General features: G+C 34.8%; 1 protein-coding gene across 2 annotated transcripts in view; it reads left to right on the forward strand.

The window, feature by feature from the left end:
• The window catches only part of TBC1D32 (TBC1 domain family member 32), a 193378-nt gene that overhangs the window by 149145 nt on the left and 17253 nt on the right, over positions 1–26980 (forward strand). For both annotated transcript variants that reach the window (XM_018053005.1, XM_018053006.1), the window contains 4 exons: positions 6465–6534; positions 8245–8360; positions 9878–10032; positions 18425–18565. In XM_018053005.1, the coding sequence (XP_017908494.1) occupies positions 6465–6534; positions 8245–8360; positions 9878–10032; positions 18425–18565 (482 nt within the window). The remainder of the gene's footprint in view (positions 1–6464; positions 6535–8244; positions 8361–9877; positions 10033–18424; positions 18566–26980) is intronic.

A 26980-nucleotide genomic window follows, 5' to 3' on the forward strand; every position in this document is an offset into this window, starting at 1 on the left:
TTGTTCTATTGGGTTATATGTTCTGTAGATAATCTAAAATTAACATTATGTTGTATATGTTATCCAAATATTCAACAAGGCTGATTGCTCAGTGGGCATGCATTTACTACCCTCTGTTATATTTCTAAATTATGATGAGGAGATCTCAGATGTTGACTTTACTGAATGTATTATCTAGGCAGTTGTTGTTTAGTCACTAAGTTATGTCCAACTCTCTGTGACCGCATGGGCTGTAGCCCACCAGGCTCCTCTGTCCTTGAGATTTCCCAGGCAAGAATACTGGAGTGGGTTGCCATTTCCTGCTCCAGGGGATCTTCCTGACCCAGGGATGGAACCTGTGTCTCCTGCATTGCAGGCAGATTCTTTACCACTGAGCTACTGGGGAAGCCTATTATCTAGGCAGATAAACCCTGAATGTGAATTTAAATTCTTAAGAGGCTCCAGGTAAACAACTATCCAGTGGTGTTTTAGAGAATGAATGAAAATAAACTGGCTTCCTGTTGATTGATTACTGTTTATTATTATGATATGTGCTAAGTTTGTTGCTAGTATTGTTTTCTTCTCATGGCTGTAGATATCCCCGTCCTTTATCATTAATTTTTTAGCTAGTGAAGCAATGGTTTGCAATCACAAAATTTTACTCTGTTTACTTTAAGTAAACAAAAACCATGTTTTGATATAAAAGATGTTTCAAAGCAGTCGCTAGATAGATATATTTAGTGTTTTTTCATGTTTCTTGAAATGAGAAATTGATTGGCTTTTAAAAAATGACAGCTTGCTAAACCCTAAGGTAGCTGAAATTAGAATAACACAGTCATCCATCTGTTGTTAGCTCCCTCAGGATTTCAATCCATTATAAAATTTGCAAATCTGGAAAAATCAAATTAGTTTGGCTGTTTATCCCCTTAAAGAAAGAGGAGAGAACAAACAGATAAAAGTTCTGCACATTTGCAGTTTGTAACTCCGCACAGGTGCCTTTCCAAGTCCTAATAGACGTTAACTGTTTGTCAGCTCATTTTCCTGGAACATGTTGGAGATTTTTCCTTCTATAATTGCTTCTTTAAAATGATAAATTAAGTAATCCTTTCAGGGTGGTAAATATTTCAATTTTATCCTTTTTCTCTTTATGTTAAACAAAATTTTGGAAAAATATCAGGGAACTTTGCATTGTTTCACCTTTCCACTATTAAAATATTTTTAAATTTATTATATACAGTTAAATGTCCATTATACTTTCTTTTGATATTCAGCAAATATGCTCTTTTCTGTCTTAATTTTATGGAGGATATTTGTGAGTATGCTAGATAATCGCAATGAGGTTATATAATATGAATGACCCTGTCCACAAGGAGGGGGGAAATAGAGCATGTATCTAAAATGATGAATTGAATTTAATTTGCAGCGCATGGTAAATAGAAAGTAAAGAAATGGAAAACTGGCATTTCTCAGCCGGCTGCTTTGTTTCAGGCAATGTACTAGAACGATTAAGTTAGCTTTTTGAATTGAGATTTTGTCAAATGAGGGATTGTGTGGTAATGCCATAGGTATTCAGTGGAGAGTGATCGGTGTTAACTAATATCATAGTGGAAGATTAAAGGAAAAAACAATGATAGAACTGCCTCCTGGGCTATGACAGCTGAAAGAAATAGGAAAGGGAAAGTCTTGCAGGCAAGGGCAATTGTGTAGTCAATGACATGGAAAAGAATAACACTTTTTTCCAAATAATGCTGACTATATTAGTCGAGCTTTCCTGGTAGCTCAGTGGTAAAGAATCTGCCTGCAGTGCAGGAGCCACAGGAGACACTGGTTCAGTCCCTGGGTGGGGAAGATCCCCTGGACGAGAGCATGGCAATCCACTCCAGTATTCTCTCCTGGAGAATCCCCATGGACAGAGGAGCCTGGTCATCTACAGTCCATGGGGTCGCAAAGAGTTGGACATGACTGAAGTGATTTAACACACGTAAGTTAGGAGACTGAGATACTTACACTAGCTTACTGGTGATAAGGAATTAAATTTTATGGCAGTAAAAACTGAATAAAATGGATAGATAGCAACCCTATATTTAAAAAGAAGGTACAGAACCTTCAGGCTTATTTTGGGTAAGGAAGAAGGCAGGAGGAAATGGACTGGTTGGCTTCTTTAGAAGTAAAAGTTTTCTGGCTCTGCTACTGATATAGCAGGGCTTTCAGGAGAGTCAGTAAACAGTCGCACTGCAACAGCTCTTCTAACACAGTATCTGTCATCCAGTGGAGATATGCTTTACTCTTCTGAAAATTTGTTTGCTGCTGTTGCTGCTAAGTCGCTTCAGTCATGTCTGACTCCGTGTGACCCCATAGATGGCAGCCCACCAGGCTCCTCTGGCCTTGGGATTCTCCAGGCAGGAATACTGGAGTGGGTTGCCATTTCCTTCTCCAGTGCATGCATGCATGTTAAGTCGCTTCACTTGTATCCAACTGTGTGCGACCCTATGGACAGCAGCGCACCAGGCTCCTCTGTCCTCTGGATTCTCTAGGCAAGAATATTGCAGTGGGTTGCCATTTCCTTCTCCAGAAAATTTTAGTTTCTCACTATTAGCCAAGTGCCAGCAAAACAGATTTAATTTCTTCTACTCCTGCTCTGTGCTAGCTTTCTATATTAAACGTAGAACAGTATGTATTACCACAATGAGTAATTTCAGTCAACATTAAGTTAATTTTTTCAACTCATTTTGTTCTGAGATTATTATATTTGTAATTAAAATGATTGGTTATTATAAATAGTTAATGCTGAGAATGAATTAGGCATTGATGAGTAAGTAGGGTAAGTCTGATGCTGTAGGTGTCAGTGGTTGATTGACCTTTATTCGGTAACTTACTTTGTTATGCTTCGCAGTGACTCTGGGGAATGGGAGTTATATTATCTTTTTGTTTCCTGATTTCAATATACAGGGAAAAAGATGTTAAATTCATATCTATTTGCATCTCCACCTTGCATCTTGTTTGATATGTAAAGCACAGTTTTTGTTGTTCACTGGATGTTTGTTCATTTATTCATTCAACTCCTCATTCATCCTCTTGGTGTTTATTAAGCAGTGTATCACTTATTGCTATGTATCGCACACTTATTATCCACATTTCAGTAAAGCACTGGTTGCCAGCAGTGTATCAGGGTCCCCTGAATACATCTATTTTTATCATTGAATTTCAGTTAATCATTTTGCTCCATTTTATTTCTGAAGATTTTAATTCCTGCTTCATAAATCGTATTTAGTCCAAGTTAAGCGTAACAAAAGATTTTTTCACTCTTTTGTGGTCCAAGATCCATTTCTGCCTGTCAGGTTGTCATACTGTATGTCAAATACAAATTATAATTGAAGCTTCTTTTTAGATATATACCCATAAACCATTTTCTGACCGACATCCTACAAAAAGAAACATTGAGTGGAATTTTATTCACTCTGAAGTCACCTAAATCTTTATCATCCTAGTAATTTTTTGAGTGGATATGTGATGTTTGTTTTGGTATACTTAATAGGTCATATATTCTCCTTTAAAAATCTTTTTGGAGATTTAACTGGTACCTTCTTTAAAATAAAATTTGTGCAGCAAGCTATGACTGTCCAATTGAAACTATCTCTAAAGTTCTGTTTTACTTCTTTAAGTGTGGATTTCAACTCAGTGCATAGAAGTAAACTGTAGAGGTCCATCTAAACTGTAGCTGTCATTATGAAATTTAGCAACATTGCTAAGAGTGTATTGTGAACAAAATAAGTATGTCAGATGTAGCTTATCAAGAAATTAACAGACACTTATTTTTTTAAATTGTTATTTATTTTTGTCCAAGGGACTCTCAAGAGTCTTCTCCAACACCACAGTTCAAAAGCATCAATTCTTCGGTGCTCAGCTTTCTTCACAGTCCAACTCTCACATCAGTACATGACCACTGGAAAAACCATAGCCTTGACTAGACGGATCTCTGTTGGCAAAGTAATGTCTCTGCTTTTAAATGTGCTATCTAGGTTGGTCTTAACTTTCCTTTCAAGCAGTAACCATCTTTTAATTTCATGCCTGCAATCACCATCTGCAGTGATTTTGGAACCCAAAAAAAGCCTGCCACTGTTTACACTGTTTCCCCATGTATTTCGCATGAAGTGACGGGGCCAGATGCCATGATCTTAGTTTTCTGAATGTTGAGCTTTAAGGCAACTTTTTCACTCTACTCTTTCACTTTCATCAAGAAGCTTTTTAGTTCCTTTCCACTTTGTGCCATAAGGGTGGTGTCATCTGCATATCTGAAGTGATTGATATTTCTCCTGGCAATCTTGATTGCCGTTTCTCATGATGTACGCTGCATATAAGTTAAATAAGCAGGTGACAATATACAGCCTTGACGTACTGCCTTTCCTATTTGGAAGCAGTCTGTTGTTCCATGTCCAGTTCTAACTGTTGCTTCCTGACCTGCATGTAGGTTTCTCAATAGGCAGATCAGGTGCTCTGGTATTCCCATCTCTTTCAGAATTTTCCACAGTTTATTGTGATCCACACAGTCAAAGGCTTTGACATAGTCAATAAAGCAGAAATAAATGTTTTTCTGGAACTCTCTTGCTTTTTCGATGATTCAACAGATGTTGGCAATTTGATCTCTGGTTCCTCTGCTTTTTCTAAAGCCAACTTAAACATCTGGAAGTTCACGATTCATGTATTGCTGAAGCCTGGCTTGGGGCATAGCCCTATAATTAATGCAGAGCATTGTCGGTGAATACGATCGTCACTCTAGTTTCAAAAACCTGTAGAAAACATTGAGTAGTCTTCCTTGCTCAGCCTCTTGCTAGGAGAAGTGCAGAAGTGGTATCCTTCTTCTTTAGATGCAGAGGTTCATCTTCCAGCACCATAATGGTTATAAGTAGCAAGGGATTCTTAGCTATATAAACTGTAGCTTAATTGCTATCATTATGAAATTTAGCAATATTGCTAAGACTATATTCTGATCACAATAAGTATAAGTCAGATGTAGCTTATCAAGAAATTAACAAACACTTATTTTTTTTAATTGTTATTTATTTTTGTTTAAGAAATTACCCCTCTAGGCTAGGTAGTTGACCAACCAGTCTGGTTTGCCCAGGACAGTGAGAGATTCCTAAGGGCTTGAGACTTTAAGTACTAAGTCCATGCAAGTCCTTGCCAAACTAGAAGTAGGTTACCTTTACCAGGAGTGCAGAAAGATGAATTATTATTGCTTTAAAGAGTAGATAGTCAATAACAGTGATATTTTATTTATTTATACCTATCTCTCTACCTGTCTACCCATATTTTAAAATTCAGTTTGAATGCCACTTCTTTCTAATCTCTTCCTCTTATGAATTCATGTAATTCTTCACCTGTATCATTTTTGTTCCACTTTGCACTTTAAAACATCTTTATCTGAATTTTCTATATACAAATTTTATCTCTGACACTGCATGGAAAGTTCTGTTAGGTCATGATGTATGATTTATCTTTTATCCCTTATAGATTCTATCATGGTGCTCCACACTTACTTTATAAGAAGGGATTTATTAAAACTATGGAATAAATTCATGAGTGAAGTAGGTGTATTGTTAATATGAGATGTACCAGTGTGTAATAGGAAAAAAAAAAACTGCCAATACAGAATTCAGAAAACCTAGATCTGTCGCTAGGTAAATTTGTGATTCTTGGCAGTTCCCTTATTTATATGTGTGAGTGTGTGTGTGTGTGTGTGTGTGTGTGCATGTGCGCACATGTGTGTACACACTACAGTTTTGTCAGCCCAAAACTGAAAGTTTCAGCTAGACCCTCCTTGCTATCTAGTGATGCTATTGACTCTAGTTTTTATTTGGTCATCCAATGTTGTCAAAGACCAGTCCAAACTTTCAGCCTATCCTGTAGTCAGTCCCCTGTACTGTATACCCCCTTTTTCACTTTTGGAAGATGACCACAATTTGTACTCTATCAAGAATATCTGTATGCAGGAATAAACTTGTTCAGTCCACCATTGTAAATTGCTGTACATTTTAAGTGAAATAATACCAATTATTCCTTTCTGACACTGACCATTTAAATATTTAAGATGTAAACAGCCATACTTACCTATATTTGTAATTCAGAATCTTATATATGCATTACTTGATAAAAATACAATATTCTAGACCGTTTTTGTGTTATGACTTTTGTGTTTGGAGAACCAAGTAAAAGTAGACTGCTTGAAAATTATGATTATTTGTTTTGTATTTAGTATATTTTTAAATGCTATTTTATAGGCCAAAAAAACTATTTTGTAAAAGGTTTCCTGTTAATTTTTTTGAAAAATGTAACTGACAGCTCTTACAAGAACAGGATTCATCAGTGTGTTTTGAAGATTCACATTAGAATATGTAAAAATATTGCTTTCATCAATTTTCAATTAAAATGTGATTATTATGCAGACTTTTATACATTTTTATAACCCAGTGTTCTATTGTTTTTAGCTACTGATGCAAATGTGAAGAATGAAAATCTTTCATCTGTGCAACAGCTTGGCATTAAAATGACTGTCAGGTATATTATAGGGGAATATTTCCCTGTGCGTTTCTAGAATTTGTTTTATCTAGCTAATATGTGCTCAATAGTATTTAAGTTAACAATCAACTGTTTTGTATAGTTTAAATTCAGAGTTTATCATTCAGAAAATGATAACTTTGTTTTGAGGATATTGGCACATGGTTAAATTACCCTTGCAGGTAAATCACTTATGGTTCATTATTATTTCAGAGGCTAATTACAGCATATTTAAGTCTCTATGATGATCAGGTTTTTTCCAAAGAAACATTTTAAGTATCAGCACATTGGTAGCACAGTCATACCGCTTGCTAAACTATGATTAATTTTTATTTTCAGGCTATAACTATAGTTAATGATTATAAAAGTATCTTAATGATAGATGCATAAGTAAAAGCAGAATAAATAAATTATAGTAGTTTGAATTTTTCTTACTCAAATTACAATTTTCAAAAGAAATGGACAAGCTAAACAGACTGGGTGTTACGGTATGAGCCCTTCATTATTAAACGGGGATCTTGACAGGCCCATTCTATCTGTTCTGTTGGATCATCTTCAGAATTAAGTATAAAGAAGATGCATGTGAAAGTTTTTTAAAAAGACTGTATATTGATAGCATTATAATAAAAACTATGATAGTGATTCTAGCACATCCACCTGTATCACATAGGGTATATAATCCACTGATTATGTTTTGTGACCCTATACTACCTTTTATACTGTAATAACCTATTTCCATTCTAAAATGGAATCCATAGATTCCAATATGAGCAAGCTAGTCACATTTTTTATTTAATTCAGCATGATGTCTTATTGTTAAGACATAAACGGAAAGTGATTTATAATGAAATGTTTGTATACAGCTACACTATGAGACATAGCTGGCACCTATGCTGTGGGGCAGCTACAAATGGAGGTGGATTTTATTTTGGTGTTTCAAATATTACAAGAGGGTTGCCACTAACAAAGTGAATTTGCAAAATGATGAAAAGTCTTAGGAAGGCTTCAGGCAAAACGAAGGAACTCTTTCCCTAACTTACACTTGGTTTCGTTCAATGTATGATAAATAAGACTAATATATTATGGTTTTATATGAAGCACAATTAGTTTCAGATAATTATAAATAAATTTTTTATCTATACAAATAATAGGTAGGGCATTTATAAGTTGGTACTGTGCAGGGCTGACTGTCCCATGTCTAACCTCCTGACACTCACTCATCAAGTATCAGTGGTCCTCCAGTCACTGTGGCAACCGAAAACCTTCCATAAACTTCCAAAACAGTGCCATGCTCATGTAGAATCACTGGACTAAATGAACCCTAAAATTGCTTCTAGACTTAGCATTCTGTCAAGCTAACCTGTCAGCATTCCATATTATAGATTAAATTCAAGAAAAAAAGTACTTATATTCTACTACTCATCTATAGTATCCATGTTTTATTCTTTCATTACTACTTCATTTTCCTTTAAAGTTACTGTATTTATCAGGTGAATACTGCAAATACTGATATATCATAATTATCAGGTACATATATTAGGTGTTATTCTTTCATGAGTGCTCTGTATAATAGTTATGCCAAAAGTAGAAATTTGAAAACTTAAAACTATGAGATCTCAAGAGAACTACAGTTTGATGAATTTTTAAAAATGAATTTACTATGCAAGGCCTGACATTTTTCATTTTGTGTTTTCTGGACATTTAATTTAGATATGGCAAGTTCCTCAGCCTGTTAAAAGATGGTGCAGAAAATGATCTTACCATGGTTTTAAAGCATTGTGAGAGATTCCTGAAACAGCAGCAAGCTTCTACAAAATCTCCTCTTCATATCCTTTCTAAATGACTGACAGTACTTTAACTCTCTTCATATGCCTTTCAGAATTCTTGGACGGAATACTTTAAAACTTTTGTAGGAAAATAATACTTTAACCTATATTAGTGATTTTCTATATCTTTATAGTATTTTATTCTATTATTTTAAATAGATACTTTATTAGATTGAGTAGTAATGATTAAATTCAACCTTATTAAATCTTGAATAATTAGTTATTAGAACGTATTTTCAGGTGTATATAGAGATTTAAAATAGGTTTCAGTTCAGTTCAATTCAGTTGCTCAGTCATGTCCGACTCTTTGCAACCCCATGAATCGCAGCACGCCAGGCCTCCCTGTCTATCACCAACTCCCGAAGTTCACTCAGACTCACGTCCATCGAGTCCGTGATGCCATCCAGCCATCTCATCCTCGGTCGTCCCCTTCTCCTCCTGCCCCCAATCCCTCCCAGCATCAGAGTCTTTTCCAATGAGTCAACTCTTTGCATGAGGTGGCCAAAGTACTGGAGCTTCAGCTTAAGCATCATTCCTTCCAAAGAAATCCCAGGGCTGATCTCCTTCAGAATGGACTGGTTGGATCTCCTTGCAGTCCAAGGGACTCTCAAGAGTCTCCTCCAACACCACAGTGCAAAAGCATCAATTCTTCGGTGCTCATCTCTCTTCACAGTCCAACTGTCACATCCATGCATGACTACTGGAAAAACCATAGCCTTGACTAGACGGACCTTTGTTGGCAAAGTAATGTCTCTGCTTTTCAATATACTATCTAGGTTGCTCATAACTTTCCTTCCAAGGAGTAAGCGTCTTTTAATTTCATGGCTGCAGTCACCATCTGCAATGATTATGGAGCCCAAAAAAATAAAGTCTGACGCTGGTTCCACTGTTTCCCCATCTATTTCCCATGAAGTGATGGGACCAGATGCCATGATCTTCGTTTTCTGAATGTTGAGCTTTACTGAATTCTAAAAATATGTGGACTTTTTAAATACTTGATTATGCTAATAATTTGACAGATAACCTAATCTAGAGAAAGGATGGTACTGTTGTGTTAATGACTTGAACAGTGTGTTTCCACAAAGCGTATAGTTTTTTCCTCTAGTTGCTGGTGATCTTGGCCTCCCCTGGACGTGTCAGCAAATAGTATATTAAAATAGTTACTGTGCAGTTAGTCTTTTTTATTAATAAAGTTTAATTTTAGAATCTGCTTGCCAGTGTAGGAGGCACAGGAGATGCAGGTTTGATCCCTGGGTTGGGAAGATCTGCTGGAAAAGGAAATGGCAAAAGAGAAGCCTGGCAGGCTACAGTCCATGGGGTGGCAAAGAGTCAGACACAACTGAGCATGCACACAGGCGTTTACATCAGTAGCTTATAAGCTGGTTGAAGACAAAATGAGGGCTAAGTATCGTTAATATCTTTGTTGATAGAGATTCTGGAAATGGATATTTATGGAGTTCTAATATTTCACCATGTAAGATAAAACATTATAGCAGTTCCTTAACCGTGCTTTTCAGTTTGCTTGCAGAGGAATTACACTAGCCATGACTGGTTTGTATCTTCTTTGTTCATAATAATGTTGGGGGACAAAGACAAAACATTCCGATTTCTTCAGCAGTTCTCCAGGCTTCTGACTTCAGCTTTCCTTTGGTTGCCAAGACTACATATTTCTGTAAGACTTCTCAGTCTGTTTTATAGGAATGTTTTAAATTTTAAGGAAAATCCTCTTTAGATTCAATAGGATCTTATTATTTTATTTGTAAAGTGTGTTATATACTCTGTATTCATTTTCTATCTGAACGCAGTTTTGAGTGAATTGTTTTGAAGATACACATTTGGTATTTTCTCAAATAATTGCTATCTTACCTAATGATAACTGAATGAAGGATTAATAATAATAAGTGCATTATTAAATTTTAAACTTGTCATTTAATTGGAAAATTCCATATATAAATAGAAAACCTTTGAATGGATATTTTTATTGTTACTTTGTTATAATCTCTGGTTAAATTATAGTATAAGAAAATAATATGTTAGTTGAAATTTTATCCATATTGTATAGAGGAAAAGCATACTAATTTTCTATACATTTTGCCAATCTATGATGAGTTTTGTTTAAGATATTATAGTGTATTTTTTATTTAAAGATTTTACTAGCTCTATGGGAACCAAGTTTAGTTTAGAGGTAAGTGTATTCCTAATTTATTCATGATTCTGCATTTTGCTTTACTTACTTACTGCATTTAAGACCTCCATCTTGGGGAAAGTGTCCATTATAAGCCATGCTAGTGCTTTTCATGACAGACTGAACTTGGACAGCAGAGTCACACAGTACCCAAGAATAAGTTGTTAAGGGAACTAGAGAGTATCTATGTCAAGTTAAATGAAAGCATTTATTACATGTTCTTAAAATAAGTATTTGTGATAAAGAAAATAAAAGCAGAGCACCAAGGAATACATTAAATGTTAAAATTTTATAATTTATGTCTGAAATAGCTATATGCAATTCCTGAATAAGACTTTCTCCTGCTTATACTTAACTGTAACTAGAAATTTACTCACATAAAAGGAGAAGCCAAAGACAAAAGGGTATGTACTAGCTTTTCTCCAGTCAGTGGAACTGTTTTCCTTCTGTTAACCAGAATTTGGACAATGCTTTAAATTGTACATGAAGATTTAGAATATCTTAAAATGCTCATCAAAAGAGTTTTTACCTTAGATTTGTAAATGAGAGAAAAAATTTTAGGTCCATCATACACTTTCATGTCAAGTATTTTGAAAAGATACCTACATGCCACTAGTTTTAAGTATTCTACTTTAGTGTTCAGATTGTGACCCTGCCAGACATCACCAGGGTACTGCTTTTAACTATAATTTTATAAAGTTGCATTTCTGCTTTGACACTTTAAACCTTTTTTCTGACACATTATTTTACTTTTAACACAAGTGAGTTGCTCTAATAGCATTTCTTCCCCTAAAACTGAAATCAGGCAGTACTCTAATTGCTTTGACTTTATTAGATTAACCATTTTGATAGCATCATTTGATATGTAATATAGATCTGTGAATGGAATGGAGTGACATTACTCAAGGGTTTTAGAATGAACTCAATGTAAAGCTTTATACCTTTCTGTTAGTGCAGCTATATCGTCAGTGAAGACGCATGCAGTGCCTTCTATAGTATCATTTTTTTATTTTCAACTATAGATAAACCAAGTTGAATATTTTATTACCAGTAGTTTGTTTTACTGTCTTTGTAAAGCAAATAACATTCTGCTAACATTGCTCTTTCAGGATTCTGTCTAGAACTGTTAGCTAAGTACAGTTACTAATGTCTGTATAATCACCACTCCATAGTTTAAATGTTTTTTATTTAAACTTTTAATTTAATATTTTGGATTGGGTTTTTTGTTTTTGTTTTTGTTTTTGCTGTGTCCTTTTACTTGTTAGTGCATGCGATAGACGACTTAATATATTACTTTAAAAGTGGCCCTTTTCTATTATATTTGTTCCATTGGTTCTAAGCATTACATTGATACTTTCTGTGCAGGTTGACAAAATATACAAATCTGCATTTGCCAAAAGACATGTTAAAGACACTTTAGCTTTAGCCATTAATAGCACAGACTTTTCCACCATCTTTAGCACAATACCATGTTAATGTAATTAACCTCAAAAAAGCTTCAGCCTGTTTGCCCTGAACCCCATTCCCTTGTTCTGTTTTTTTTTTCCTTTTGTTCCATGGCCTGTATTGATTCCAAATATGCTCCTTAATTTGTGTATTTATTTATTACTTACACACTTAAATGTAATCTCTCTGGGGCAAGGTTTTGTCCACTGACATGCCCCACCATAATTATTCAGTAAATATGCTGAATGTATGAATTAATATTTAGATAGATATGTATAAAATTCATACTTTAATTGAAGAAAGTAGGGAAAACTACTAGGTCTTTCAAGTCCCTTATGATTATACAGTTGAAGTAACAAATAGATTCAAGGGATTACATCTGATAGAGTGCCTGAAGAACTATGGACGGAGGTTCATAACATTGTACAGGAAATGGTGACCAAACCATCCCCAAGAGAAAGAAATGCAATAAGGCAAAATGGTTGTCTGAGGAGGCCTTAAAAATCACTAAGAAAAGAAGTAAAAGACAAAGGAGAAAAGGAAAGATATACCCGTTTGAATGCAGAGTTCCAAAGAATAGCAAGGAGAGATAAGAAAGCCTTCCTCAGTAATCAGTGCAAAGAAATAGAGGAAACAATAGAATGGGAAAAGACTAGAGATCTCCTTAAGAAAATGAGAGATACCAAGGGAACATTTCATGCCAAGATAAGCCCAGTAAATGGCACGAATGGTATGGACCTAACAGAAACAGAAGATATTAAGAGGTGGCGAAAATACACAGAAGAACTGTACAAAAAAGATCTTATTGACCTGGATAAACATGATGGTGTGATCACTCACCTAGAGCCAGACATTTGCAATGTGAAGTCAAGTGAGCCTTTAGAAGCATTACTGCATACAAAGCCAGTAGAGGTGATGGAATTCCATCTGAGCTATTTTAAACCCTAAAAGATGATTCTGTTAAAGTGCTTCATTCAATATGCCGGCAAATTTTAAAAATTCAGCAATGGCCACAGGACTGGAAAAGGTCAGTTTTCATTCCAGTCCCAAAGGAAGGCAATGCCAAAGAATGCTCAAACTGCCGTACAGTTGTGCTCATTTCACATGCTAGCAGGGTAATGCTCAAAATCCTTCAAGCTAGGCTTCATCAATATGTGAACTGATAAATTCCAGATGTAAAGGTAGATTTAGAAAAGGCAGAGGAACCAGAGATGAAATTGCCAACATCCGTTGGATTATAGAAAAAGTAAGGGAATTCCAGACACATATCTCCTTCTGCTTCATTGACAACGCTAAAGCCTTTGACTTTGTGAATCACAACAAACTGTGGAAAATTCTTAAAGAGATGGGAATACCAGGCCACTTTACCTGTCTCAAGAAACCTGTATGCAAGTCAGGAAGCAATGGAATAATGAACTGGTTCAAAATTGGAAAAGGGGTATCTCAAGGCTGTATATTGTCACCTTGCTTATTTAACCTATATGCAGAGTACATCATGCGAAATTCCAGGCTGAATGAAACACAAGCTGGAATCAAGATTGCCGGGAGAAATATCAATAACCTCAGGTATACCACCCTAATTGCACAAAGCGAAGAGGAATTAAAGAGCCTTTTGATGAAAGTGAAACAGGAGAGTGAAAAAGCTGGCTTAAAACTCAGCATTCAAAAAACTAAGATCATGGCATCCAGTCCCATCACTTTATAGCAAATAGATGGGTAAAATGTGGAAATAGTGACAGACTCTTTTTCCTTATGCTCAAAAATCACTGCAGATGGTGACTGCAGCCATGAAATTAAAAGACACTTGCTCCTTGGAAAAAAAGCTGTAATCAACCTATGAAAGTGAAAGTGAAAAGTGAAGTCGCTCCATCATGTCCGACTCCTTGTGACCCCATGGACTGTAGCCGACCATGGGATTCTCCAGGCAAGAGTACTGGAGTGGGTTGCCATTTCCTTCTCTAATAATCAACCTATAAAGCATATTAAAAAGCAGAGACATCATTTTGCCAACAAAGGTCTGCCTAGTTTTTCCAGTAGTTATGTACATACGTGAGGGTTGAACCACAAAGAAGGCTGAGCACTGAAAATTGATGTTTTTGAACTGGTGCTGGAGGACTTTTGAGAGTCCCTTGGACTGCAAGAAGATCAAATCAATCCTGAAGGAAGTCAACCCTGAATATTCATTGGAAGGACTGATGCTGAAACTTCAATACTTTGGCCACCTGATGAGCTGACTGATTGGAAAAGGCCCTCATACTGGGAAAGACTGAGGGCAAGAGGAAAAGGGAGCAGCAGAGGATGAGATGGTTGGATGGCATCACTGGACATGAATTTCATCAATGGACATGAATTTGAGCAAGCTCCGGGAGTTGGTTTTGGACAGGAAAGCCTGCTGTGCTGCAGTCCATGTGTGTGCATATGCAGTAAATCACTTCAGTTGTGTCCAGCTCTTCGCAGTCCATGGGTAAAAGAGTAAGGTAGGACTGAGTGACTGAACAATAGCAACAAATGTGAAAGACAGTAGGCTTTTATTACTTTAGAAAATGTATTGAAGAAAGTTCCCCTACATTCTTAAAAGTGTTATAAACAAATTGCATCAAAAAGATTTTAAAATTTGGCTTAGGAGAAACAATATAGGAAATAATGAAATATTAAAGTTTTCAAAAATTTATAAACTCTATTACTGTGAGATAAAAATAATTTGAAAAAAAAAATGTGTCCTTAAGCCATTTAGACAAGAAGAACCCTTTAATGTACTGATATAGTTAAATTATCTTCCAATTTTGTCTTTAAGAAAATTCTTCATGAATGATAAAATAATCATTCTTTATGGAATTTCATCAAGAATCAGTTTCACTAATTGTTAACATCAAAGCTGTTAATAAATATAGATTAAGAAAGATCAAGAAATCAGTTATTTCCATGGAGGAATACCTAATCTCAAATAATAATTATAATAAAAATAGCAATCATGTATGCCTTCTCTGTTAGTTGAAAGATGAGAAAGGATAACAAATTAAATTCAAATAAAAACTGAAGTATTTTAATTCACTTAGAAACAAAACTTCCTTGATGATAAATCAGGATAAAGTTGCATTCTAATTAACTAGAGTAGTTCTACAAGAAAGTATCATGGAATAGGATAGTCACTTTATATTCATTTAATTATTTTACATAGATAAGTGTGTGAATATCTGATTCTTCCTTCATAAAATAAATTAATAATAATCCAACACAGGAGGTTTAAAGTTAAAAATTCTAATAGCATTGAAATGTTCATTTAGATTTAAATGTTATAATCATCAGCATGTCATGGCACACTTGTAACCTATTTGCAAGGGATTAACAGTAGTAAGTCATGTAACCAGTCACTTACTGGGAAGAGGATAAGCGTTAAAGTCCTTTCCCCTTCATATATGTGACTTTGAATCTTAGAAGATTCCTTTTTCCTATGTGTGGTTCCTTTTTTTTTCTGAGAGGAGAAATATTGTTTTTTTAGAATTAATTGAATCAAAAAGGGAGCTCCGAGTTTTCTGTTCAGGCCTCTGCATGGTGTGCGTGTTGCACATGCTTCACAGAGTCACTGCAGCAATGCCAATAAAATATGGCCTGTTCTCTGCCTACAGATCCCTAGAGTGGAGGACGGGATTGGATTGGATTGGATTGGATCAGTTTGGATGGGTTTGGAAAGTTTGTCTTTATATCAGCATCTTTCTATTTAATATCCATAAGTTTTCCTTAGTGTTAGGAATAAAATGAGTCATCAAAACTACCTGTAGTGAAAGAAAAAACACTAAGACTGCATACTGTGTTTTTCTTTAAGCACATATCTTTCATTTTTAATCATTAGAAAGAAATGGCATAACATGAACATATGGGTTCATATCATGCCAGTTTTAGTATATCCCAAACCAAAAGTTTTACTGATAACTTTTTCCATATTAGGCTAGTTTATATGTTACTTAGGTGATCTGTTAAATGATATGATCCTGTCTGTGTTCTGCTTAATTCTATGTTCTGAATTTTCTTTAGAGTTACCTTTTATTGAGTTACCATCCTTTTCAAGAGTTGTGACTAACCAAAATATATCAGAACACTAGAAGTATAACAAATATAATTTATAATTTGATGATTCAGAAAATTCTTTGTTATATTCATGTGGCTCAGAGCAGTCATTGATCTGGTTTATGAATATCATTAACTGTAAATTAGAGTTATGAAATGATAACAGACCAGTTAACAAAACTTCTGTTGTTATAAGAGAGTTTATTATAATTACATGGTGTAATCATTAGTATCTTATTGTCATTCAGTCAGTTTGTTGAGTAGCTATTCTGTGTAGGCCTTGGTGCTCGGAGTTTTGTTGTTTACCAAAATTTGTGGCAAATTTCTTCCAACAGAGGATAATTCATAAGAGTAGAAGAATTCTTGCCTTATCTTTGGGAATCCATTACATAATAATGTTTTTTTCTTTGAGATAATTAATTAATTTATTGTCCCCATGTCTATACAAACTTAAATATATTGTATTAAGCAACTTAGAGAACACTGTGTAAGAATATTTCTAAAATATATTATTTTTACATTCTTATTATATATATTCAGAAAATTGTTATCTAATTTGCCTTGAAAATTAAAGTATTGTGTATGTATGAGTTGATTTTTTTGCTCTTACATATATTTATTAGACTCATTAATTCTACTCTGGAACTAGTAGTCAGTGAAAACACATTGTGTACTCAACAAAAGAAGATAAATCAAAGGATGCTAATTCTCATTCAGTTCATATTTTTATTCTTAACTATTTCATAAAGTAATTTTCTTTGTCTGAACATCCATCTGAAGTTGACTACAGGATGTTCATTTAATATGAGGCATATGTCTTCAGTCATCAATATGTAATATTAATTTGTGTGTGTGCTGTGAAATAAATCCCTAAGAACCTATTATAAAATATGTATTTATACCTATATGTTTCCACAAATACATATTTCTCCAATATGAAATGATAAATCATTATTTATCATAATGAATGATAAAACATGAAAACTACTGGTAAATCACTGATTTTCTTATATAACTCAAACATAAATTCTTAAAAACAGTTTAGCAATGAAATTTGAAACAATTCTTATTTTAACTCATGTAATTGTTATGTGTGCATTTGATTTTAAATTATTAACTTTCCTTTATTAAAAAAATTTGAGCTGCCCAATAAAGATAAAAAGGTAAATTTAAATTGAGTTATATATGAAAATTTCTAAAATCAGTATTTTATCAGTAGTTTTCATGTTTTATTATTCATTATGATAGCAGATCCAATTTGAGTATCAAATTTTTTATCAGTCTATAGGATATAATTGCTAGTCTAATAATTTTTCTTAACTCAAAATTACATCTTCAAGTTTGTTCTTTGTTTAAAAAATGTATTGTGGTTAGATGTTGAGTTTACAGTAACATTAAAACATACAGGATTCATGATGATAAATTGTACTGAAGAGCTAAATTGAAATAACCTACTTTATGAAGAAATTGCTGAAAAATGCATTTGTAAATATATGTGTATATGTATCTATACATATATGATATATATACACATATAAATATAAATATAAAATATATGAAATAAATTATAGATAGATAGATAGATAGATAGCCTGGGTTCATTAATGAGGATGCACCACAGTTTTAGAGATGAATTTCTTATGGATTTCTCAGTTCAATTATTAGTAACTCAGGTTTAGATTTGGGTTATTTAACATTAGCTTAGAAAAAGCTGATTAGGCAAATATCTTAAGAGCTGACAAACTAAATAAACTCTTTTGATATTTTAGAGTCATTAACTAAAGCCAAGGATAATATAAATATATTGAAATATGCTTAGAATTAAAATGTAAATCATTTATTACTAATGTACTTATTTATATATTTATTCTTTCATGTAATACCCATCTCCATTATTCCATAGAGACTGAATTTGTCAAAATTACAAACTGTTAATTGTATTCATTATCTCAGAAGGAAAGTATCATACTGCCTTTATTGAGATTTAATCTTTCTTTGTGTGTGTGAAGTCGCTCAGTCGTGTCCGACTCTCTGCCACCCCATGGACTGTAGCTCACCAGGCTCCTTTGTCCATGGGATTCTCCAGGCAAGAGTACTGGAGTGGGTTGCCATTTCCTTCTCCACGGGACCTTCCGACCCAGGGATCAAACTCAGGTCTCCTGCATTCCAGGCAGATGCTTTAACCTCTGAGCCACCAGGGAAGCCCCTATCTTTCTTTGGTGTTGAACATTATAACTTTATAATTTACATAAAATTTGCAGTGGGTTGTTATGCCACCATGTTAATTTTAAAGTAGTAATTTAAAGCATAAGATTTAGATGAGTTTGTTTTTAAATTCATTAATTCTCGATTTTTCTCCTTCATGCAGAGGTACCTACCTGCTGACACTATAGAATCTGGCATTCATCCAGTGTATTTTTGCAGCACTCACTATATTGAAATGCTACTGAAGGCGGAGGTGCCACTTGTATTTTCAGCTTTTCACATGTCTGGTTTTGCACCATCACAGGTAATTCATGGAAAATAGTATTTCTTCAACTCCCAGAGCTCAGTGTCTTTGCAAAGAAAATTATATTCTCATCAAAGACAAGAAATACATTAAAGTTAATCACATCATTTTGTAAATAGTTATATGTCTGCTGCTGTTGCTGCTGCTGTTAAATCACTTCAGTTGTGTGCGACCCCACGGAAGCCCACCAGGCTCCCCCGTCCCTGGGATTCTCCAGGCAAGAACACTGGAGTGGGTTGCCATTTCCTTCTCCAATGCATGAAAGTGAAAAGTGAAAGGGAAGTTGCTCAGTCGTGTCCGACTCTTAGCGACCCCACGGACTACAGTGTTTTAAATCTTTAAGCTGGCTTCCCCTAGGTCTTGCATAATACACATTTCTGTTGTAGTAAATCTCTGGCATTCACAGATTTTGAGTTCTGTTTCAGCTATTCAAGACAGACATTCTGGAAATCTATGACATGTAGACTTTTTAATGGAGATGATAGTATCTCCTTCATAAGGCTTCTGCAAGGATTAGGTAGACTAAGTGAGGGCAAGAATTCTTATCACCACTGAGTATCTGGTGTGTGAGATATTGTATCTTACCTTTTGGAGTCTGGGAAGGTTTAATGAAGTCTTGAGGGCCTGGAATTGGGCATGTGGTTATTTGCAGTAGCCAAAGATGTCTCCCTCCTGTGCTTAGTCTTTCAGTGGTAAAGTGTGGATTGCTTCTTTACTGTGTTATCAGGCTAAAATTTAATATTTTAAAACTTAAATCTTTCTTCTGTTTTTAGAATTTAATCTCTAGGTCAGAGTCCCAGAAGGTAGATACTTAATCAAAAGATATGAACACTTTTAAGGTTCTTGATGCATCCTAAGTTGCTTTGATTTTGTATTCTTCTAATAGAAATGAAGAGAGTGTCTGTTCTCCAGGACTGGGTACTTGGGTTTTTCAAAACTAATTGCTAAATTTTTAAAATGTTCAGGGTTTGAGGCTTTTTTGAACATTAATAAGGTTGATTATAATTCCACAGCTTTGTTAACTAATTGTGTCTTTTTATTCATTGCCCATCTGTCTTAGTGGACTTCCTGTTGAATTGTAAATATCCTTTAAAAGTAACTTCCACTATCCAAATCCCTTCAGTTCTTGAGTAATTTTTTTATAATTTGACCTATCTACTTATTTTTTATTATATTTGTATTTACTATTCTATTTTGCTTATTGAACTTTATTATTGCATCTTTTTTTTTAATTTTTTTTAATTTTTTATTCTTTTTAAATTTTAAAATCTTTAATTCTTACATGCGTTCCCAAACATGAACCCCCCTCCCACCTCCCTCCCCACAACATCTCTCTGGGTCATCCCCATGCACCAGCCCCAAGCAAGCTGCACCCTACGTCAGACATGGACTGGTGATTCAATTCTTACATGACAGTATACATGTTAGAATTCCCATTCTCCCAAATCATCCCACCCTCTCCCTCTCCCTCTGAGTCCAAAAGTCTGGTATACACATCTGTGTCTTTTTTCCTGTCTTGCATACAGGGTCGTCATTGCCATCTTCCTAAATTCCATATATATGTGTTAGTATACTGTATTGGTGTTTTTCTTTCTGGCTTACTTCACTCTGTATAATTGGCTCCAGTTTCACCTATCTCATCAGAACTGATTCAAATGAATTCTTTTTAACGGCTGAGTAATACTCCATTGTGTATATGTACCACAGCTTTCTTATCCATTCATCTGCTGATGGACATCTAGGTTGTTTCCATGTCCTGGCTATTATAAACAGTGCTGCAATGAACATTGGGGTACATGTGTCTCTTTCAATTCTGGTTTCCTCGGTGTGTATGCCCAGAAGTGGGATTGCTGCATCTTAACTTGGGATAAGAGTAAATAAACCTGTTATTTACTTCCTAATGCTCTCCAAAAAAAGTTAATTTAGCTATTTCTACCTATTGGCTCCTCTTATGTGCACTTTAAGGAGATTTTTCTCAGGTCAAAGTGGGCATTTGAATTTGAAATTTAGCTTTTTATGTTAAAATATAGATACTTTGAAAAAAATTATGTTCACATTACATTATTCTTCACATTATGATATATGCTTTTATGCTTACTTTAAAGAGACCTTATGTCATTTATTACATTTACTTGTATCAGGTTACTCTGCCTGTTGAATTTTAAATTTCCTGAAGTTTAATAAGAAGTTCAAATATAACAAAGGAATTGCATGTAGTGGAAAGGCCAATTCTTTCTTAACCAATTCTGACTCTAACTGTTTTTACCTAAAACTCTTCTGAGAATTTTGAATCACAAAATGTTTAATTCTGCTTGGAATTAGTTACAATAAGTTCAACAATCCTTTCTATTTATATATATATATATATGTATATATAAAATAATTCAAGCCAAGGAGAGTTCCTTTGTCTTTCTAGATTATGTGCTGTACTCAGTCAGTCAGTTGTGTCTGACTCTTTGGACCCCATGGACCGTAGCCCTCCGGGATCCTCTGTCCATGGGAGAGGAGAGAATACCGGAGTGGGTTGCCATTCCCTTCTACAGGGGATCTTCCCAACCCAGGGATTGAACCCGGGTCTTCTGCATTGCAGACAGATTCTTTACCATCTGCACCAAACATTTAGGAATGTATGACCAAAAACTAGGGAAAACTTTCAGTACCCAAGGCCCCATGATATCAATTTGGTACCTCTTTATTGCTTTGGCTTCTCTCTAACCATTTGATATGTTATGATCAGTTTGAAGCTGCATACATGTAGATTTACCTAATAAACTACTGCATTATTTCTGAGTAGTAATGTTATTACATTTCTTAAATTATCTAATGTAAAAATGCCTTTCTATGGCTCCTTATGTGAACTAATCATTTTGCGTCTTAAGAAGTATGTATCATTGTTTTGTTATTATTCACCATTTTATTGCTAATTATGAAATATGAAAACAATATTTAAATAACTTGGTATATGTAGTTAAGTAATTATTTATATACAAATTTTGTATTTCAAAGTTTACTCATTCTGATCTAATTAGGAGCCATGCTTTTTAAAGTTGCATACTTATAGACATTAAGGGATTGGTTGATTAATGAAAGAATTTGTGAGCAGATTGCTAAATAAAATATACAGATCTCTAGACTAAAAGAAATAAGCTCAACTAGAATACAAAAAATTAATTGTAGTTAGAAATACATATTTGTTGATTAGCATTTGAGGTTGGAAGGAAAGTCAAAATGAAAATATACTTTTAAAATGAACAGAAAATTGCATATTCTAATGAAAATGTAGAATTTTATTCTTTAATTTAAAAGAAAAAACTTTATTGTATTTTAGTAATTTTCCTCTCCTAAGAAGTACCCCATATCTTTAATGACTTAACTTTTGTAATTCCTTGAGGTCATCATTTTGCATATCATTGATTATTGTACTATATTGTGTCAGCAAGTGAGCTAACATGGATAATCCTCCAAATATACTCCAGAAAAATCTCTTGATTCTTCTCATTGCTACTTTTCTCCCCTCCATGAAAGCAGGATTAAAGAAAACTATTTTATTGTTTCATATTTTGTGACAGTGTGTTTTGAAAATGCAAAGTATACAAATGTAAAGCAAGATTTCAAGACTAGGAATGCCCCTTGTATGTGCATGTACTGAAGCTTTCCCTTTCTTTATGTTGTTGATGTTACTATTTGAAATGATACCTTCTCCCTCCTTGTGCCCCATCTTTACTTGTCATACTTATCTTTGATATCTGTCGAAATGGAAACTTTTAGGATCACTTACAAGTAGATGATTCTGCTTTGAATTGTATGCAGTTTCTGTGTTACTCTTCTAATAGAAATATATCTTTTGCTTTGTGCAATCATTATTTGTGGGTTTACCTCTTTCTTACTAGTTGAAGTTTGTTAAAGATACATATGCCTGACATATCTTCAAGTCTTTTTAAGTATCTTGACACAGTGTCTTGTCTAGAAGTGCAATAAATATACTTTTTTATTTATATCAGTGCTTCACAGTATAAAAGTGTGTTTTCAGATCTTATTTCATTTATTTTTTAATTTAAATTTATTTATTTTAATTGGAGGCTAATTACTTTACAATATTGTATTGGTTTTGCCATACATCAACATGAATCCTCCACAGGTATACACGTGTTCCCCATCCTGAACCCCCCTCCCACCTCCCTCCCCATACCATCCCTCTGGGTCATCCCAATGCACCAGCCCCAGGCATCCTGTATCTTGCATCGAACCTAGACTGGCGATTAGTTTCTTATATGATATTATACATGTTTCAATGCCATTCTCCCAAATCATCCCACCCTCTCCCTCTCCCCCAGAGTCCAAAAGTCCGTTCTATACATCTGTGTCTCTTTTGCTGTCTCACATACAGGGTTATCATTACCATCTTACTAAATTACATATATATGTGTTAGTATACTGTATTGGTATTTTTCTTTCTGGCTTACTTCACTCTGTATATCAGCTACAGTTTCATCCACCTCATTAGAGCTGATTCACATGTATTCTTTTTAATGGCTGAGTAATACTCCATTGTGTATATATACCACAGCTTTCTTATCCATTCATCTGCTGATGAACATCTGGGTTGCTTCCATGTCCTGGCTGTTATAAACAGTGCTGCGATGAACATTGGGGTACACGTGTCTCTTTCAGTTCTGGTTTCTTTAGTGTGTTTGCCCAGCAGTGGGATTGCTGGGTCATAAGGCAGTTCTATTTCCAGTTTTTTAAGGAATCTCCACACTGTTCTCCATAGTGGCTGTACTAATTTGCATTCCCACCAACAGTATAAGAGGGTTCCCTTTTCTCCACACCCTTTCCAGCATTTATTGCTTGTAGACTTTTGGATCGCAGCCATTCTGACTGGCATGAAATGGTACCTCACTGTGGTTTTGATTTGCATTTCTCTGATAATGAGTGATGTTGAGCATCTTTTCATGTGTTTGTTAGCCATCCGTATGTCTTCTTTGGAGAAATGTCTATTTAGTTCTTTGGCCCATTTTTTGATTGGGTCTTTTATTTTTCTGGAATTGAGCTGCAGGAGTTGCTTGTATATTTTTGAGATTAATTGTTTGTCAGTTGCTTAATTTGCTATTATTTTCTCCCATTCAGAAGGCTGTCTTTTCACCTTGCTTATAGTTTCCTATGTTGTGCAGAAGCTTTTAATTTTAATTAGATCCCATTTGTTTATTTTTGGTTTTATCTAGTATTCTGGGAGGTGGATCATAGAGGATCCTGCTGTGGTTTATGTTGGAGAGGGTTTTGCCTATGTTCTCCTCTAGGAGTTTTAGTTTCTTTTTTGCCTATGTTCTCCTCTAGGAGTTTTAGTTTCTGGTCTTATGTTTAGATCTTTAATCCATTTTGAGGTTATTTTTGTGTATGGTATTAGAAAGTGTTCTAGTTTCGTTATTTTACAAGTGGTTGACCAGTTTAAAGAGATTGTCTTTACTCCATTGTATATTCTTGCCTCCTTTGTCAAAGATAAGGTGTCCATAGGTGTGTGGATTTATCTCTGGGCTTTCTATTTTGTTCCTTTGATCCATATTTCTGTCTTTGTGCCAGTACCATACTGTCTTGATGACTGTGGCTTTGTAGTAGAGCCTGAAGTCAGGCAGGTTGATTCCTCCAGTTCCATTCTTCTTTCTCAAGATTGCTTTGGCTATTCGAGGTTTTTTGTATTTCCATACAAATTGTGAAATTATTTGTTCTAGCTCTGTGAAAAATATCTCTGGTAGCTTGATAGGGATTGCATTGAATCTATAGATTGCTTTCAGTAGTATACTTATCTTCACTGTATAGATTCTTCTGATCCAAGAACATGGTATATGTCTCCATCTATTAGCATCCTCTTTGATTTCTTTTGCCAGTCTTTTATAGTTTTCTATATATAGGTCTTTAGTTTCTTTAGGTAGATATATTCCTAAGTATTTTATTGTTTTCATTGCAATGGTGAATGGAATTGTTTCCTTAATTTCTCTTTCTGTTTTCTCATTGTTAGTGTATAGGAATGAAAGGGATTTCTGCTTGTTGATTTGATATCCTGCAACTTTATTATATTCATTGATTAGCTCTAGTAATTTTCTGGTGGAGTCTTTAGGGTTTTCTATGTAGAGGATCATGTCATCAGATCTTATTTCATTTAAAATTTTAACTTCATTTGACAGATGGAGAAATTCAGGGACATTCAGGATCAGTGAAGTGAGTGAATTGATTTATTGATATAACCCTAATAGCAAGGACTTCACTTTAAACCACATCTTACTTTACTAACATTCTTTCTTTTTTTTTTCTTTTTTTTCTTTTTTTTTCTTTTTTTTTCTTTTTTTTTATTATAGTTTTTTATTTTTTTAATTTTAAAATCTTTAATTCTTACAGGCGTTCCCAAACATGAACCCCCCTCCCACCTCCCTCCCCATAACATCTCTCTGGGTCATCCCCATGTACCAGCCCCAAGCATGCTGTATCCTGCGTCAGACATAGACTGGTGAATCAATTCTTACATGATAGTATACATGTTAGAATGCCATTCTCCCAAATCATCCCACCCTCTCCCTCTCCCTCTGAGTCCAAAAGTCCGTTATACACATCTGTGTCTTTTTTCCTGTCTTGCATACAGGGTCATCATTGCCATCTTTCTAAATTCCATATATATGTGTTAGTATACTGTATTGGTGTTTTCTTTCTGGCTTACTTCACTCTGTATAGTCGGCTCCAGTTTCATCCATCTCATCAGAACTGATTCAAATGAATTTTTTTTAATGGCTGAGTAATACTCCATTGTGTATATGTACCACAGCTTTCTTATCCATTCATCTGCTGATGGACATCTAGGTTGTTTCCATGTCCTGGCTATTATAAACAGTGCTGCGATGAACATTGGGGTACATGTGTCTCTTTCAATTCTGGTTTCCTCGGTGTGTATGCCCAGAAGTGGGATTGCTGGGTCATACGGTAGTTCTATTTGCAATTTTTTAAGGAATCTCCACACTGTTCTCCATAGTGGCTGTACTAGTTTGCATTCCCACCAACAGTGTAGGAGGGTTCCCTTTTCTCCACACCCTCTCCAGCATTTATTGCTTGCAGATTTTTGGATCGCAGCCATTCTGACTGGTGTGAAGTGGTACCTCATTGTGGTTTTGATTTGCATTTCTCTAATAATGAGTGATGTTGAGCATCTTTTCATGTGTTTGTTAGCCATCCGTATGTCTTCTTTGGAGAAATGTCTATTTAGTTCTTTGGCCCATTTTTTGATTGGGTCTTTTATTTTTCTGGAATTGAGCTGCAGGAGTTGCTTGTATATTTTTGAGATTAATTGTTTGTCAGTTGCTTCATTTGCTATTATTTTCTCCCATTCGGAAGGCTGTCTTTTCACCTTGCTTATATTTTCCTTTGTTGTGCAGAAGCTTTTAATTTTAATTAGATCCCATTTGTTTATTTTTGCTTTTATTTCCAGAATTCTGGGAGGTGGATCATAGAGGATCCTGCTGTGATTTATGTCTGAGAGTGTTTTGCCTATGTTCTCCTCGAGGAGTTTTATAGTTTCTGGTCTTACATTTAGATCTTTAATCCATTTTGAGTTTATTTTTGTGTGCGGTGTTAAAAAGTGATCTAGTTTCATTCTTTTACAAGTGGTTGACCAGTTTTCCCAGCACCACTTGTTAAAGAGATTGTCTTTACTCCATTGTATATTCTTGCCTCCTTTGTCAAAGATAAGGTGTCCATATGTGTGTGGATTTATCTCTGGGCTTTCTATTTTGTTCCACTGATCTATATGTCTGTCTTTGTGCCAGTACCATACTGTCTTGATGACTGTGGCTTTGTAGTAGAGCCTGAAGTCAGGCAAGTTGATTCCTTCAGTTCCATTCTTACTTTACTAACATTCTTTCTATGGTGAATAAATAAAATAATGCCAGAAGAGTTGTTAAAAATAGCATCTTTGTATCATAAAACTTAGTCATTTAGGGCATACCTATTTTGACTTAATCAGGTATTCTTAAGTAATTGTTCTAACTAATTGTTTTTACTAAAGAATTAAGTACATTTTTTGAAGATTGTTTTATATCTAGATACAACTGAGAATAATTTACCTTAGATACAATAATGTTTTTATCAGTGTTGCATCATAATGTCCTTTGTCATGAAAATGAAAGTCACTCAGTTGTTTCCAGCTCTTTGCAACCCCATGGACTGTACAGTCTGTGGAATTCTCCAGGCCAGAATACTGGAGTGGGTAGCCTTTCCCTTCTCCAGGGGATCTTCTAAACCCAGGGATCAAACCCAGGTCTCCTGCAGGTAGATTCTTTACCAGCTGAGCCACAAGGGAAGCCCAAGAATATTGAAGTGGGTAGCCTATCCCTTCTCCAGCAGATCTTCCCAACCCAGGAATCAAACCAGGGTCTG

The sequence above is a fragment of the Capra hircus genome, chromosome 9 (genome assembly GCF_001704415.2).
Source record: "Capra hircus breed San Clemente chromosome 9, ASM170441v1, whole genome shotgun sequence".
Taxonomy (NCBI): domain Eukaryota; kingdom Metazoa; phylum Chordata; class Mammalia; order Artiodactyla; family Bovidae; genus Capra; species Capra hircus.